Source organism: Dromaius novaehollandiae, chromosome 3 (genome assembly GCF_036370855.1).
Source record: "Dromaius novaehollandiae isolate bDroNov1 chromosome 3, bDroNov1.hap1, whole genome shotgun sequence".
NCBI lineage: Eukaryota > Metazoa > Chordata > Aves > Casuariiformes > Dromaiidae > Dromaius > Dromaius novaehollandiae.
The window spans coordinates 99,453,095-99,471,251 of record NC_088100.1 but is presented as its reverse complement, the minus strand read 5'-3'; the positions used below and the strand labels follow the sequence as shown (position 1 = coordinate 99,471,251).

The 18,157-nt window shown below is 34.2% G+C and overlaps 1 protein-coding gene across 2 annotated transcripts in view; it reads right to left on the bottom strand.

Annotated features, from left to right (window-relative positions):
- Positions 1–18,157, bottom strand: part of LRPPRC (leucine rich pentatricopeptide repeat containing) — a 93,483-nt gene that overhangs the window by 38,977 nt on the left and 36,349 nt on the right. For both annotated transcript variants that reach the window (XM_064509584.1, XM_064509585.1), the window contains exons 17-25: positions 17,819–17,925; positions 17,531–17,608; positions 17,117–17,173; positions 16,289–16,402; positions 14,947–15,077; positions 13,453–13,538; positions 11,654–11,858; positions 3,487–3,611; positions 2,761–2,867 (exon numbers count right to left, since the gene is read on the bottom strand). In XM_064509584.1, coding sequence (XP_064365654.1) covers positions 2,761–2,867; positions 3,487–3,611; positions 11,654–11,858; positions 13,453–13,538; positions 14,947–15,077; positions 16,289–16,402; positions 17,117–17,173; positions 17,531–17,608; positions 17,819–17,925 — 1,010 coding nt within the window. The remainder of the gene's footprint in view (positions 1–2,760; positions 2,868–3,486; positions 3,612–11,653; positions 11,859–13,452; positions 13,539–14,946; positions 15,078–16,288; positions 16,403–17,116; positions 17,174–17,530; positions 17,609–17,818; positions 17,926–18,157) is intronic.

Genomic DNA, 18,157 nt, shown 5'->3' with positions numbered 1-18,157 from the left:
TAAATTACGCTTGGATGAACTACTGCGCTCGATCTCCTCTGCTCACATAACTCTTTCTTCAACAAGACTTGCTCCCAGTGGAAAGCAAGTGGGCAGCTACCAGCACATCCTTCTACCAGCAGAGCTCCAAGGGCTCACGAATCTCCAGGCACGGCTAGATTAAAAGATTTAGGTGCATTTTTTGCCTCTTTCCTCCTTTCTACCCACTTTTAGTTGCCTTTTACGCTATCATTCTCTGCTTAGTCTTGCTGACCTTGCAGTCTATTCAGCAAGCAGATGTGCCCCTAGATCTTTCAGCCTTCTTGCTATGACAATCTTCCACAAGATGAGCTTATATACATGCATACACAACACCACATTCGTTACCAGATCATGTATGTACACAACTCTGTGACCTAATTTTTATAATCTCACTCAAATCTTCCCGTTTTTCTATTCCTACTATTGTTACCCAGTCGTATTTTACTGAAGATTGAGACTTATGTTATTTGTCTTAGCCCAGGGCCTTGAGTTGCAAATTTTTAAAAGCAGCAGCTCTCACTAACTTTCACATAAGCGTCCAGTGTACATCTGATTTCTACAAATGGAAGAGCAGGCCGAGACAGTGGTCTCCAGTGAGTAACGCCTCGTTTAACAAATCATATCCTCCATGGTCTTTGTTCCCTTAGTTCCTAAAGGAGCCATCTTCCAGCTTCATTACTAACCCTTTAGATGCTGTTATAACAAATGATATTACTAAAATCAGTTGATTAAGTTTGCCATAATCAGCAACACATGATAAAAGTACAGGTTGAAAGGTAATCCGTTACTAACATGCAACAACAACTTCTAAAAATAGAAGCTGGCCCCAAATTTAATCATCTTTGCTGAATACTATTTCACAAGAAAGGAAAATAGAGAAACAATCTGCGATGACCAACAAGGGAAGGAATTTGATTGCAGAAACCACTGGAAAACGATAAACATAACACCTGGTACTCCATCTTCCACATTATACACATTAAGATTCAACAATAAAATAACCTCCCAATGAAACCAAACAAAAGCAAATATTAAATTTGTTTCTGGGTTAAAACAATAAAAGCTACTTGCTGCTTCAGCAAAATACCAATTTTAAGAACCATTTTTTCCCTTTCAGAAAAAATTCTTTGAAAATACTTAGCATATTGTTATATTATGTGCTACGTTTTAAGTATATTTATATTATATATAATTCATTTTTTGACACTTCATCTGCTGGTAAAATACATGCATGATATTCCTAGGCAAATTCCTGTATTCTTAAAAATTCAGAAATTTAGAACATTTCTCAACAGCATATACAAAGCTCAAATTCAGACTTTATGGAAGCTAAGTAAGACCAAGAAATCCTCACTGAAAGATCATAAAAAGTGAAGTAAAATATCCAAACTTCCATTTAGTCTCCAGATACTAAGTGTTCATCTTTACAACTAAGTCTGTAGGTTAGTGGTTACTAATACTTTATGATCAATCACCAAATACTGAATATTTGCAGAGATAAATTGGTACCTACTAAAAAAGGACAAAAATTTCAAAGCAAGAACAATCATAATTTGGTTACTATCCTGTTCATGACTGCTGAACTGTAGCCATTAAAAGAAGTGTTAAGAAATTAAACGCCAGTATTGTGAAAGAGTATCAAAGAAACAGGTGCTAAATCACACAAAGTACCAAGCCTCCTGTTCATTTACTATTAATTTTAATTCCAGTTCTTACCAAATTTCACCCTTGTGGTCTCTCCTAAATGTTTTAATCACTGTTTAAAAAAAACAACTCAGTGTGTCTTCTTCTGTTAGATATTGGTATTTGTATTCTTCTGTACTCTTAAGACTACATGAGGCCCAAAAAACCTTCTCAAAACAAAATATCAATGCATGCCTTCAGAAGTGCTCAGCACTTTTTTACAGCAGAACAATATTGTTTCAGCACAGGCTAGCAAGGAGATCTTCAAAGATTTTTTAAATGCCAAAATTTGTTGTGTATGTACATAATACAAAAATGAAGAGGACAAAGTATTGCCTCTCTGCAAGATCCCTCCTCCCACACATGAACTGGAAAACTTATGCAGCTTTTAAAAAACATACAACTGTGTTAAGAAAAATAATCAGAATCTGGGCAGACTCTGCAGCTGCCCCTTTGACTTATCAATTTCAGCAAGCACAATTTCAATCAAGTCTAGATAAAATATACTAATCCTAAATAGACCAAGTTTGTCACCTACCACTTCCTATAAGCTGCTTACTATACTGAAAAAGAGAGAGAGAAGAAATGCTAAATTAAATGCCAAACAGTAGCAGACAGCACTTGTTTGGCTGATTAACTTGTAGACAAGCATTACAAATAAATCTGAGCATGGTCTGCAGCAAATTAAATTCCAGTGCTTTTAAGAACAAAGAATTCCTTCGGAAAGAGGATTAGCAACTTTACACCCAGGAATGCCAGTTTAATTTAATTGTTCCACAATCCGATATTTAATATGCAAATATCATTTTGAAATATAACAGTGAATTTGACAAAGTAAGGAAACAATTTCAATATACAACCAGACTGTCTCTCTTCTGAACTGTAATTATACACAATAAAGCTGGTCGAGGGTTTTTTTTTTTTTTTTTCATTATTGGGATTGAATTCTATTAACATGAATCAGAACAAATCTAATTAAAGGTTAAAAACTTTAAATGTTTCTAATTAAGAGTATAAATAGCTGCATGATTAGAGTACTATAGTTAAAAATCCCACCTCAATGACCTTCCTGGCCTCTTTGTATTTTCCTGTTTGCAAGAAGGCGAAGAAGAGATCATAAAGAGCCATCGTGTCACCATATTCTCTGCTTATAAAATCTGAAACTAAAGAGAAAATAAACCTCATTAATTTACTAAATATATTGAAACATTTTAACACATAGCCAGACATTAATAGTGAAATTCTCCAAGAAACACAAAACTCCAAGAACAATCTATAAGAAAATAAACTTTGCAACATTAGGAAGAATTGCAACATATTACATAATCTGTTGCAGTTTGGCAATTGAGTTTTTTCTTTTTTATTTTTTTAATCAGCACTATATTTTGTAGTTATTACAGTCAATGAAATAGGCAGACTGTACAATGGCATTCTCTACTTGTGCAGAGCACGGATTTCTCAACTTCACAACTATTTGAGACAGATGTGAACACGTTGCTTCTTGATAGTAATATGTAGATAGAAGAAGTATTAGCACTAATCGTCATTACCGATAGCTTAATGCTCTATTATCTAAACATTAGGATTCTCTATATGTAAAATTAATATGAATTTTCAACCTGAAGAATGTAGGCATCATTTAGCTGCTTTAAGATTACACATATACACACATGCAATTTTTCTTTCTTTCATTTGAAAGAAATGATATACAGATCATGGAAGAAAAACATCCAAAAATATTCTATATAATCAATAGACAGGATGTGACTATATGCAACTAACCCTTTTGTAGAAGATCAGCATCTCCTTTCTCTATCAGTCTACAGTAGATGTTATGAAGCTGCAGAATTTTACCATGCTTCTTATAACAGTCCATTAAAGCTTCCAGAGCTGCAGGCATGTCATCCCTTGTGGAATGAAACAAAACACAAGAATAAAAACAACTAAACATTCCAGAGGCAAAATTTAACAGGAGTAGTGCATGCTGAGTGTACTTTTGTCCTGAAAATTTCAACAAAAATTCATGCAGAAGCACATAATACAAAAGAGTGTTTTCTAAATAAAGCACAGTTATTTTTAAATTGTAATATGAATTTCAAATTAAATTCATTCTTTATGGTAAACTGCTACAGGTAAAGTTTTTCTACACACAAATACCCTGCATGCTAGATAGCCACAGAAATGAAAACAGAATTACAGTTTTATCCTTAAACCTCCTAACTGTATAATTTTGAGTGCATGACTACTGTTCACTACAAATTAATCACCATCAAAAGGTTTCAACGATACACACGTAGTTGTATTTGATTTTTGAAGAAAAATTCTTAAGTTCTACCATGTACTACTGTAACAAACTAACGATTCCAGGGCAATTTCAATTTATATTTAAGACTTCTGTTTTCCTTTTTAATAAATAACATTGTATACCTTATATTACCTCCAAATGTCTCTGTTTAGACAGTTTCAATTTTCAAGCACTTTGAAATTTATCCACAGCATTTTTTTTTTCAGTATAGAACTTCAGGGTTTTAACTAAGTTAACCAAAGCTCCCTAGATTGCTGTATACTTGCTTCGCACCTTTACAAACAAAATAATTTACTAATATTTGCAAATAATCATGTTGATTTCCATTTCCATGCTTTGCCACAATTGTGGGACTAGTATTTTTCCATTTTATATAAAGGTCAGAATCCAAACTATTTTTTTGCAATAAAAATGTATTTTGCACTGAATTAAACAACATATTGAGGTCCTAAAATGTTTTTTTGTTTTTGCTGGCCTATCTATGGCACATAGCATAGTCATAATGCAGCTGTAGAGCCATAAAAAAAATGATCAGATTAGAAATTAAAAAAAAAAAATACAGCAAATATAACTTTTAACATTGTAAACCATCCAACAAATAGAACTAAATCACCTACTGCAGACCCTTCTTGAAAAGATTACAACCCAATCAAAAACAACAGAGGACAACAACTGAAACAGTGGTAATATGTGAAGTTTTTCTTTGAAAGAGAAGATTTAAGTTTAAATGAATCAAACGGAGAAGCCATATACAAACTGTAATAAATAGCCATAAATTAGTAAGACTTCATTCTAGGTTTCAGAAGTCTTATCAAAGTGTGGTGGAAGTAGGCAAAGGAAGAAAATAAATAAATAAAATCATTGAATAGCAGTAGTTAAAGGCCGTAAAAAACTGACTTGAAATGATGATTTTGAATTCTTGAAGCAAATCTACTATCGACCAACTCAACCCCAAATTAAAATATTACTGTCAAAATGAGCCAAATTCAGAGGTCTCCTCTTCATGTTCCAATTTCTTCTGCAGCACAAATTTTGCTTTTTCAAAGAATGAACTACTATCTAGACTACTATAAACTACTATCTCCATCTAGAATAATATTCCAAAATTAAGAGTAAAACATAGAAGAATTAATTTTATTCAATAATACTGTTGTTCTGAAAACGAGCTTAACATGATGGATTTCTACCTTATCCCCCTTACTGAGCCCTGTTTACAGTGCATCTTCTGGCACCCCATGGAGTCATTTGAATTTTTGTCATTTGGGGTGAAGACTAAATTACAGGTTAATTTCAAAACTGCAAGTAGATGTTGCAGGCTAGATTACTGTCATAAAAGAGAAATACTATGGTAGTTACCATAGACAGATATAAAGCTTTATATAATCAGTATTTTTCTCCTGCTTTAGATGCAAGTTCAGTTAATGCCTTAAAAAACAGTTTTACAGAAAACTACTCAATTTCTAAGAAGACACAACAACATTTATACATTCAAATTAAAGTTTTGAGTGATAAATTTAGCTTTTCAGATTGATGCTCAAACTGCCATAGCATTGTCTCGGCTGTATTCCTAAAGGATTAAAGTGACTGTTTTTAGGTCAAAGCTATCAATAAATGAATGAATAATTGGAATGTCAATCAAACAGGAACATTAAGAGTTTGCTAGACTCTAAACGTATACTTCTGAAGGCATTAATACTGTATGTACAGGGAAAAAGTCAGCAAAGGACTAATACAACAAAAATGGAAATATTGTTCTTGTTACTGGTACTGCTCAAAGTCAGCATTTAAGGAGGTCAGTCTATTATGTATCAATTTACTAGACACTTTTTTGAATATATAGAAATGTGATACATTTGTTCAGCTGTATTCAGGCAACCTACCATCCACTCAACAATTTACCAGAGAACAGCATTTATAAAACAGATAAATTATAAAAATGGCAATGAACACCTATAAACCTGTAAAAGGTGCAGAAGTTCAGTCTTTAAAAGGGAACTGTGTTTACTACTATTGAAAGGATAAAAAGCACCAAGTTTATGTTTATGCTTGAGTTGATACAATTTACTCCAACTGCAATATTTCTTAATCATCACAAACTACAATTAATTCCAACAGCATGCGAGTATGGCACCAACACCTATTTCTGTAAGAATTTTTTACAATCCTGTTTAAAAAGCCCAACGACAATTAGGAATTCACTGTAGGCTTCAAATTTCAAGTATGGATAAAATCTGAAAATGTTTCATGTTTCACGAACTAAAATAAACAAAACACACACACACACACACACACACACACACACACACACAAAAGAATTTCCACAGTTTAACAAAATGGTATTGAGACATGAAGATTTTAAGCTAACAAAATGTCAAACACTTCAAAATGTTTGGCAATTTTTCTGTACAACTTACGTATGTCAAATGCCCTCTTCTCTCCCCAAAGTATCACTAACTAGGTTAAATGCCTGGTCCAGAATTACTGTTAGCTAATATGGATCAAGTCACAAAAGAAATAAAGCCCTAACCATATACTCATAGTCATGCTGGATAACCTGGCTTCCAATGGCAGTCTGTACAAAATGGTATTTAAAATATGAAGACATATGATTCATGCTACACTTTGAGTGGGCTGGATACTACTAGAGTTTTCTTTCAATTACTCACAAATATAATCTATTCAGGGTTAGTACCTGCTACACTAAAAGATTTTATATATTTTTAGATTAACATGTTTCAATGGGGGCGGGGGGAGGATATACTATTATTTTCTAATGACAGGAGGAGCTTCAGTCCACACTATTATGCTTGACCCTTACATAAGCAGGAAAGAGTCCTAAATAGGCTTCATTTTTCGACTAAGTTGGCTCTATGGTTAAGATCACGAAAGTTTTCACATGCACTTTCTGTTTATGCCTATGAAGTCCTAGGCACCATGGGCACAATCGCGCAGAGTATTTGCATGGGTAGTTTTACTCACACGCAGTGAAGCTATCTGAACAGACAAAATTATTCAGATGTCTCAGTGTTTGCAGAACATGCTCAATAGCAAGACTGGATACAACATCCGTGGATGCAACATCACCCTTCAGTTGCAACAAGCCACTCCCCTCTTGCTTCAAGAACATAGCACTAAATCTAACCCTTTTAATAGTAATAAACAACTTTCCCAACCAGAGAGTCTGCCTGATAAAAATAAGACTCCAAATATTGATTTTAATTGGAATGAAGTGCTGCAACATTATGCATAAAGCTTTAGTGAAGTGGCAATTTACCTAAGGGGTTTACTGATTGAAAAGCTCTCAAACCTGAAATCACTAGAGAGGTAGAAAGAAAAAAGGGACTCTCTGGGGTGGGGGTGGGGGGGAGACTGGTAAAACAAATCTCTCTCTACAAATCTGAAGCAGATGTTAGTGTGGAGGGAAATCAATTCAGCAAGGTACAATCAGCTTTACAAAAATTATTCTGTTAAAAGAGAACGGGCTCTTGAAAGAGCTAAATGTTTTTCTGTTCATTTGCTATACTAAGGAATCTTCAAGGAGACTGGTGTTGCAATTACAACTAATCCTCCCAAAAAAATTAACTATGTTGAAGGCTTTGTAATTTCCCTAGGTACAATTTAGCTGTCACTTACTTTAAAATTTACTCAAACATGCGTTCCGAACAGCACTAACTTCACATGTCAAGTGCTTTCCAGCCAATTGAGTCTAAACTGGAAGTCGGTGTTAAACAACTGAATGATTAGACAAGATAGCTCATTTCCCTGCTCTTTTGTTCAGAATAAAATGCCACATTTACATTATCAGACTCAACAGGATTTTCTGACAGAGGGAGAAAAAACCCTAGTGAACACTGTCCGTACTAAGCACATGAAGCCTGTCATTTACCAATCATCCTTCAAAAAGCAATAGCCATGAATGTAACTTAATTACGACCCAATGATCCTTGACGAAAAATCATCTTATCACTGTCCTGTCCCCATAGGGCAAATGAGACACTTTTGTCCTTTGGCACTGATGATGCTAAATTCCTAATTGCAATAATGGAGTAAGAGAGCCAAACATCCTTAATTTCATTGCAGCATTTAAAGAGTTTGAATGCAAATATTTGAAATAAAGCTGCTAAAAAGTTAGAAAAAAACTGTCCCCGGTACAGATGATTTTTTCCCAAAGTTATCACCTTATTTTAAAAGTGGACTACTTTTAAAGTAAATTTAAAAGTCAATCAACTTTGTGTATTACAGAATCATTTCAAATAAAATCACACATGAATTTAACTCTGTGAAGCCAAGACGAGAAATTGTGAAGACATCAAATCCACACTACATCCACACATGCCGTACATGAGAAACTTAATGTGGGTTTACATAATCACAAACCAGCACACAGTGCTTTAATGGACAACACAGTACTAAAATGCATTGATCATTTTTAAAGAAATACAATCCAGTTATATCCTATAGACCTTTCAAAATATTAACTACTTGTGTTTACTGACTTGAGCTACAGAGTATTTTATTCATACAGTCTGTAATGTTTCATATTTAGTTTTCATGCCAGTTTTCGTCGATCTGCTAAGAGCACTTCTGATACAGTGAATGTGTAAATTTCAAACATCAAGTTGCTTGTTTCTTTAATCTCAGAGATTATATTATACAGGGAGAGAAGCAGCAACCTTACGGTCAATGAAAAGACAGGAACTGCATCAAGTTTTCAAAATGTGTATTCCTATTTTTGGTTGTATAAAAGTTAGCTTGGGCAGCTGTCTTGGAAGAAAAAAAAATAATCAGTAGGCGTTGCATCTGCTTAATTTCTCCTCCTGTAAAGAGAAATCGCCAAAGTACTGTATAGCACAGGAGCAGATTAGCTTCACGAACCTCTTCAGGTTTGTAAATCTGCTTGTAGTTGAACAGGTTTCCCCTAACAGTTGAAACAGTAGGTAAAGAGAAAACCCACCACCCTTAAAACCAAAAGAATATTCATTTGGTACAGGTAACACAGCTTTTCCCATTATCAGCAGTTGGAAGGATCAGTTCAAACAAAAGAAAGTGCAAGCTCTTCATATTCTTGTAGAATTTAAAAAGCTTGCTCAAAGTCAAGTCTTCTTAACGAAGATTTTTTTTGTCACACTATCCAAGGCAGGTTTATCACCTTGGATGATAGGCCAAGATTCCACATGTGGACTGCATCATCATTTTCTGCAGTTTCACCATTTCTTGAGAAATTGGTTCAGACTCATGAATAAAAGATCATACAATTGAGGGCAGTTGACTTTGGTTTTCTTCCAAATAAATTTAAGGAAACAAATAAGCGAGAATGATTTCTTTCTCTAGTTATGTAAGTTAAATATTTCTCAAAATGCCAAAGGCAAAGTGTCCATTCTACTAGAATACTAATCTTCATAATCTTTTGTCAACTGATTTCTTTTGTGTTTTATTGCAAATTGTTACTTCCAACATGCACTGGCATATCATGAGAATTTCCAACTCTTCCTGACTGAGCATAGACAACAGGGGTACCACCCATAAGCATTTTAGACTTACACTTGTAGAATTGTTCAAAAACAAATCAGAGATTCCCTTACAAGTAATTTAAAAGTTAAATTAGAAATAGAAACAAATTAAGAAAACAAAACACTACCATAACCACTTCCGTGGAACATGAGAAAAATTCCAGCGCTAATTTCAAAGGCAAGCTGAAGGCCTGCAGCTAAATGGCAACATTTTCACATGATTCTTGAGCTATAACATGGCAAATAGTAGAGTGCTACTGCTGGAAGAAATGACTAACACTTATTTCAGTCAGTCAACTTTCAAAAACTTTTATCTTCTGTGACAGAAAAATCAGTGAAATTCAGTTATTTCTCTCAAGCAAACTACATGAAAAAAGCTTCCTCCTCCTTTTCTGCCTAATGTTAGAGAGGAAGCAAGATCTTTCTACTCATAAGGGAAAAAAACACATAAAATGAACTTATTTCACATTGTATTTATATATGAGATATATACTAAGAATTATACAGGTTAGTATCAATGACTTATAGCCAAACAGTTCCATAGTATGGAATTAATACCTCCAAAAAGTCTAGTCTCATTGAAATTTTTTTTCCCCCTCAAGTTTTACCAAATTTTAGAAACCTAAAATAATGTGGAATCAGCACTCTACTGTTCACCTTTGCATCCACAAATGATCACATCTTTATTTACATCATCATATACTAGTTCTCAAGTGAGACAAATCCAGTACCCTAGTACCATGTACAGCTCTGCATGTCAATGTGCATAAACCAATTATATAAAATGCAACTGCTTTTACTACATGTTACGAAGCATAATATCAGATATTCTTCTGGCATACTGGTTACATATGAGTGCATGTAAATTACTTCCATAAACATCTGCCTCATCTTGTGATCTAACCAATGCAGCACTGCTGACTGAAAAGGTGTACACCATACATTCGTAACTGTGGACCAATTCATTAAAATACTGTTTTTAAAAGAGAACGCACATGCAGCCAACAGGAGTTTGTGACATTGTGACATTCTGAATACAAAAAAATGTGAGACCTTGCATGCCCAGAACATTGAGAAGAATTAAAAATCTAGATCTCTGCGTGTTGTTAACAGAGAAACATTAACACGCATCTTTGAGGCTGACTTACAAATATGATACCAAGAAAAGTTCACTAATTTCATAGGTTTTATATTTAAAATTAAGCCAAGGAACCACATTTGAAATATATGAACCAAACTGGAAGAGACTGATCAATCACACTAGCTGTAAGAGATTAAAATCCAACAGCTACAGAAACGACATGCTAAGAAAAAAATAAGAGAGATTGTGCATTTGGCAGAGAAAGCAAAAAGGACTTCTTGGCTCAGTTTCAGTAAGAAAGTGTTATATAGTTCATACATTCATTAATTCAAATATCCTCCACCTCAATGAAAAATTTATTCAAAGGGACATGCCATAAGGAATTACGGATACGCCTTGCCAGGACGAGTATATTGATTTCTTTTCCTTGTACCAAAGGTATGAATGGAAAAACCGCAACAGCCAAACCAGACAGCACTTTCTTTGAACTTCAAATTCAGCAATACAGTCTTCTGGCATTAACATCAGATTATTTGAATAATTATGTGAATTACGAATACTTTAGTGTCCAAGTACTGCCCTTCAGCTCACCTAAGATCTACTGTATTGTACAGCAAAATAATACTATTTTGACTGGAAAACACATACTCCTTGACCACAAGAGCTGAGACTATGCATACTATACTCTGACTAGCTATCTTGTCAAACAGACTTAAAAAGCTCAGCTTTAGAAACAAATAATTTGTAAGCATATTTCAGTATATAACTTCATGTTCTCTGACACATCCATGAAACACAGCTGTAGTTCCCACACAGATACCACAATGTGGTATATATAACTGATGAAAATCCTATTTATCTAACTTACGAAGACATGCTCCTTCATCACAGCATTCCTAGCTCACTTAAGTTTTACATGTGTGTATGTGCATGTTGATGTACATGAGCACTTTCAAACACAAATGTGCAGCTTTGTATGACATACTTAGGTCATATAATGTAAATAAATACTATAATAAAACTTGTTTCATCTCAAGCCCAAATATAGCTTACTTTTCAAGGTGAACCGTAATCAGAGGAGAATACAGGACAGCAGTTTCCGCCAAACCCAGGGTCACAATGGTCTCATGTAACCGATTCACTGTTTCAACTTCACCTCGCATGGCTGCAGCATTAAGAATGCGGAAAAAAGATGCAACTGTTCTATCTGTGATAGGAACATCCTTCTCTTTCATCTCCTTCAGAACATTAATAGCATCTACAATGAAACAACACAAAAGACCCTTAGGTAATTTCATGTAGGGAAAACAAACTGCTATTAAAACAGCATTTCAAACCCAGCAGGAATGTAAATTCTGGTGTATAATGCAGATTTCAAGTTAATTACTACTTGCATTTCTAAACGAGACTACAATTATAAATCCACAATAGCATGGTTTTATCATTTTGCTGCAACTTTGACTACAAATTATAGATAGGAACTGTGTGCCCACTCTGCACCACATAACCCTGTATAGTCTGCCCTGTAGCTGCAAGATTCTACTAAATGGATGCTTTTATCGTTCAATGGTAACATCTGCTAAATCACTCCATTGTTTCTTCAGCAGATGGCTTGTCACGAGGCCAGATAATAAAGATATGTTTACACTGTATATACAGCCAGACTAATGGTCTGATACCGATAGGGCCTGTTTGCTGTGTCGATACTAATTAGCCAAGGAGAGCCAATGAAAGCTTTCTAACAGACTGCATGTTAAAACATTAGGTTCATTAAGCTTCATTAGTAAGGCAGAAACAAACATTATGGTATATGGAATAAGTGCATTTTTGTAATGTTCTTAATTATTGCATAGAAGGAATGTTTTGACCACTTTACATTTGGCTACATTTATGAATTGTTTTATTTTCAGAGGGACATTAAAAGCACGCTAATCTTTTCAAACTGCTTTAATGCAGAGGTGGTCATGATCTGATTTATTATGATTTGGAAAAGGTCAGCTTTTTTGATTATTTTTCTAACAATAACCCTAATAAGTGGGCCAGAAAAATTTCAAAAAGAATTGACAAGAAAAAAAAATGTTAAACATTAAACTTTTTATTTTATTGTACAGTGTTTTACATAAAATCATTACATTTTTGTATCTAGTCTTGGGCTGCATTCTTATGGTGTTAGGTCCTGTACAAAAACACAGAACTCAGAATTATCTTTTAAAGTTGATTACAACCTAAAGCCTTAAAGATCAACAAAATCATGTAAATTATAGAAGTTGTTATAGTAAATTACAAAAGTTATAGAACAGCTTAATGCAAAGATCTAGAAATCCCAAAATAGGCATAGGTTGAAGGACACTCATTTACCAAAATTTACAGGCAGTTTGACTTTAAAACTCAATTAAAAAATTAAAAAACAAAAATATATACTTTATAAAAAGTTAAATGATTTTTTTTGCAGTACTTGGCTCTTACAAGAAGGTTATGTTTATAGGTTTTACGTTCAGCCTTCAGACCTTCTTAAGCAAAAACAAAGCCATTAGTCTAGGCACATACGCAATTTGTGCCATAAGTCATGATCTTCAAACTCAATCCAAACAGCAATGCTAATAAAAACTAGCTGCAGAAATGCAAAAAGCACTGAGCTGTGCAAATGTAAATGACAAGCTTGCCAATCCATTAAAACTAATGGCCTGCACTGTCCAAGCATCTCTGGTTGAATTCACATGCAAATTTGTATGCAAAATGTTCAAGCACTTTGCAGGACATGATATACCATTAATATCAACTCACATTTTTATTCTTGAGGCAAGATACCTTTATTACATAGCGCAAATATACAATGAAAACAAATGGATTACCTTCTAGTCTGCCATGCTTTGCTAAAACTTCTACCAGCGCTACGTACTTTCCAGTGTCAAGAGCAACAGGTGAACTCTTAGGAAAGCTAGAAATTAAACATTAAGAACTGTATCAACAGAAGTTTACATTTTCTGGATTCAGCTTAAATCTTTATTTTAAAAGCTACATGACAAAAGAACAGCATTAACAGCTAAAAGGAAAAATCTGATATGCTTTAAAGATGTATCATTAAACTGCAATTATAAAATGTTTTCCATACACACACACACACACTTGTCCCCGAAAACTCAAAAGTTAAGAAATCTTTTAATGACCCAAATTGCTTTATTACTTGTGTGGTAGTTGCTGCATAAGAAGCCTGAGAAGAAAATTCAGTCCATATGGCTGGGGCAGTGCATTATTCTTTATTGAAACGAAAAGAGTAGGAAGCTATTCATCTATGGTAACATATTAAAGGTAGCTCTCCAAATGTTACTGCTATGTATTTGTTTTCTTTTTCCTGGAAGTTTTAAAATTATTTCTTTTGTTGTTTCTTTTTGTAACATTTCAAAAAGTCACTTCTTAGCAATAAGCTAAGCTTAAGGCAGATCACTAAAAATATATGCAACTGAAATGAAGCTCCACTACACAACTCAATTTTACTGCATAAAAGCTTACTGTGGGGATTGTGTAAGAGTGGTAGTACAACTAAAATCAATATAAATTACTGTGTATGCAGAGTGGTAAATTTCTTGATATTCACAGCTCAATTATTTTATATGATTTCAAACTCCAGCAAGATTCTTCTTATGTAACGAGCCTGTATATACCCTATTATAAAACCAAAGCAAATACTTTGTGTGTGCACAGGGGAGAGAGAAAACCTGGAAGTAACACGTAACTTTTTATTCATTGTAGCCTCAGACCGCACAGGGGCTTTTGAGAGAAGAAGAAGGGGCAAATGGAAGGATGATATGTAAGAATTTGCTCCAGGATAAATCATGCATAGCATGTTTTAGCTAGGAGCTAATTTTCATAATGAAGATAAAAAGCTCTGAAATTAAAATTTAAAATGGAATGCTTGTTGACAGTCTTAAAATATAACATCACTTAAAAACACTGCCATTCTAAACACAATATAGATGCAGTATATTCTGAACACATTTTAGGTGCTATTCTAAAACACAATACAGGTTCAGATTTTTTAAGTCGAACTTCAATTTAGAAGCTACATACATTTAAACGAAAAACAAAAACAAAATATACATAGCAACTTGCCCCCTTCCCCCCCTTTATTGGCAGTTAATGACCATACAAAATAGCTGTTTCTGATGTTCAATTATACTAAGCAAATTTCTTTCAACAAAAAATCTTGACTGTTTTAAATGCACATACATTGGTGGGGAAAACTAATTAAAAATGGATGAGGGGGTTAATACTCAACCTACTTAATTCAACAAGGTCTGTGTATCAGCATAAATCTCTGTGACATGTTTCAGTGCCGGTGTACTTACACTTTTTCTTTCAGGTTCATTGCATCTTCTACATTATCATGTCGACAGCACAAATTTATTAAGGCTGCATAGCCACCGACAACCATGTCCGGTTCATATTTGGCTTTCACTTCAAGGGCTTTTTGCATATTCTAAAAAAGGAACAAAGCAGAGATATGAACTGGAGGAAAAGTCAGTATGACATTATGAATCCTAGACATTCAATGTGCAGTTACGTGACTACTTTAGTGTTTTTAATAGTAGATAATCACATTTGAAAATAAAAAGCTATAATGTTTTACCAAATTTTCAGAGTAAGAGTTATTTTACAGAAACTTAGCTCTTCCTTTCTAAAGCACCCTTTCAGTTAACAGGAAAGTAGATTTCAAAGTAAATTTTCTTGCTTTAGTTAACATTGCTAGCATGCTTTAATGTAATACATTTTTGTTCACTCACACATTAACACCATAAGCATGATTAATCCAAACTCCAAAACACATCTATTTAGAATTCACAACAATGACTTTCACCTGGTGCACAGCCAAACATAAAACAAAACTACTTTTTAAAGAACAATAAACTAGTTAATGATCCTATGGATAGCTATTTTTTTTCCTCACGTTCTATTCATACATTTGACCGCTTTAAACTTATAATGGTATTTGCTTCTAGCCTGATTTCATATGCAAAATCACAGACACGGGCAGTTGAAAAATTCTGTTTATAAACTGTATTTTTAGCAACAGAATATTGTGCTATCATGTTCATGACTGTTACAGCTCCTACATATACAGCTTTACAGGCAGGCTCATACTGAACAAGGAACTGAACAAAAGTGTGGTGATACCCCACAAATTACAGACACACACTAAATGAATGTAAACTACAGCTGGATGCCTGCCGAATGAAGGCAAGAGACCCTTTATCTCAGAAGAGCTTTCCTCCTGCAGGAAAATGGAATTTCAATCCCTGCATTAACAACCTAGTAACATTTGAATTGCAAATGACTAGTGCATGTATCAGTTGCTTGACAATCTAGATATAAGAGACCGGAGCCATGGCTTGAAAGGACATTTGGCATGTATGATAAACCTATCACAGCTGTTACTATCATTCACTTTGCAGATTATTGTAAACAAACTTCAGCAACCCCAAAACATGCCATTCAAGGTGTTGCTGAAATTAGTTAACCTTTTGATTTAATTGCTTTTTGCACTTATGTTTGATTTATAAGCATCAAACCATGAAACCTCAAGCACTGCACTTGTCTTTGCTTAACTGTGTCTATCCATAATACAGTCATTTATGTCCCTTTAAAAATATAGCTATGTGTTTCCAGTTATCGCCGCACTGCTTAAGATACCTCTTCTTCACAAAGAGCATGTATGAGTTGTTTCAAGACATCTGTAATAGGCTGGTTTTCAGCTTTTCGCTTTTCTAGTTTCGTCTCCAAAGCAGACACGTCAGATTTAGCACTCTAAATGGAGGTAACAGAAAGAATGTCAGTTACAAAACACCCTTCCCCCGAACAACTTGTCGGATCACTTTAATAAAAGACAGACAAAATAATCCTCTTTCATAGTATAAAAAAATTTTAATCATTTATGATGCTTTTACCTGTTTAAGTAGTACATACTAATTGAAGATTTGAGTCAGAATATAGTTTAAAAAAGCATTAAGTAACATATCTGCAAAGGTTCAATATTACTATTTCTCTCATATTAAGCTCTCTGTGTTCAGGGAAGTAGGGTAGAGAAGCCTGGTTCCTTTTCCATCTCTACTCTGCTCAGATTAGAGATGTAAAGACTTGACACTCTGCCATTGGTAGCAGTAGTGATTTCTATAGCTCCTGCCAGGCAGGTGGACCAGTGTAATTTACAAGTATGAATTAAGCCTCATACCACCACTGTTAACTAACTAAAACTTTAAAAATACATATATATTTACCAGATAGGGAAACTAAGGCATGAAACTTCAGCCAACTCCAAGATCAAGCATCAGGTCTATATGAAAATCTGGATAGTCTTTACTCCTACTCTGGAAAGTAAGCTCTGAACTTTAAGTGGCAGATTTAAATAATGTTACTCTACTACCATGCCCTGAAAGCTATTGATTACGCTTCATATAACATCCACACCCAAACAGTACCACTACTGTAAAAACAAGTGTAGCTATTGGTGAATTTACTTACTTCTGGAATGTTATCAGTAGACAGATTTTTTTTATTAGGAAGTAGTAACCTTGCATCCTAAAATGTAGTAAGACATAAGATATCACTAATCCAAGAAAAATGTTCAATTTATAAGTAAACATATCATACTAAAAATGTTGTCAAGTTAATTCGGTAATTATTACGTTTAAAAAAAAAAATCTGTATTTTGGAATTTTACTAGATTGACTTGAAACAGTACTTTTAAATGTATCTCTAAAAAACTTTCACACGTGAGAATAAAAATAATTTCAACAGTTAGTGAAGAATTACAGAAAGGTTAAAAGGCTTACATATAATCATCATAAAGTTACTTATTTTGCAAAGGAGAATATATTCACAGAGTGCACATACTCCATTTTTTAGCTGCAAAGTAATTGCCATAGAAGCACAGACCTTAATTAATTCAGGAACTTGAGAGGAGTCCAGCAGTCTGCAAATGCCACTGCAGTGGGTTGCAGGGATAACCATATTCTGTACCAAGAGGTGGTGAAAAAATTATATGAGTTTTGAAACACAACCAAACTGAAATTTGTCTAACAAATTATCTCAGACGTAATTCAAGTCTCCAGCTCTTGCATGTCATTGAGAAGTGGTCTGGTTGTACTTAAAAGCAGCAATTTCAAATCTAATAGATACATGTCAGGCAGGACAGGCATTATGTAGCAAAAAATGAAATGGTACCATCTTCTTCAGCTGATGGAAGTATTGTCTCAAACGCTCCTCCTTGGCCTGTACCTCTGAGTCACTCATGCTGTCAATCAAGTGATAAAGAAAATAGCCAACAGCTTCTGTGGAAAAAAACAAGAGAAAGCATTCCACTAAAATTACTGAGACTGTCATGTTATCAAGATTAATTTATAAGAAATCATTTTGGTGTGAGATGTCACCCTGATGAGAGGCTCTGAAATGGCAACAATGATCACTGAGGCATAGAGATTATGTGGTTTGGGAGCACATATCTAACTGGTGAGTGAAAGGAATATTAATTATTTTCAGACCCAGTGACAGCTTCTCAGTACA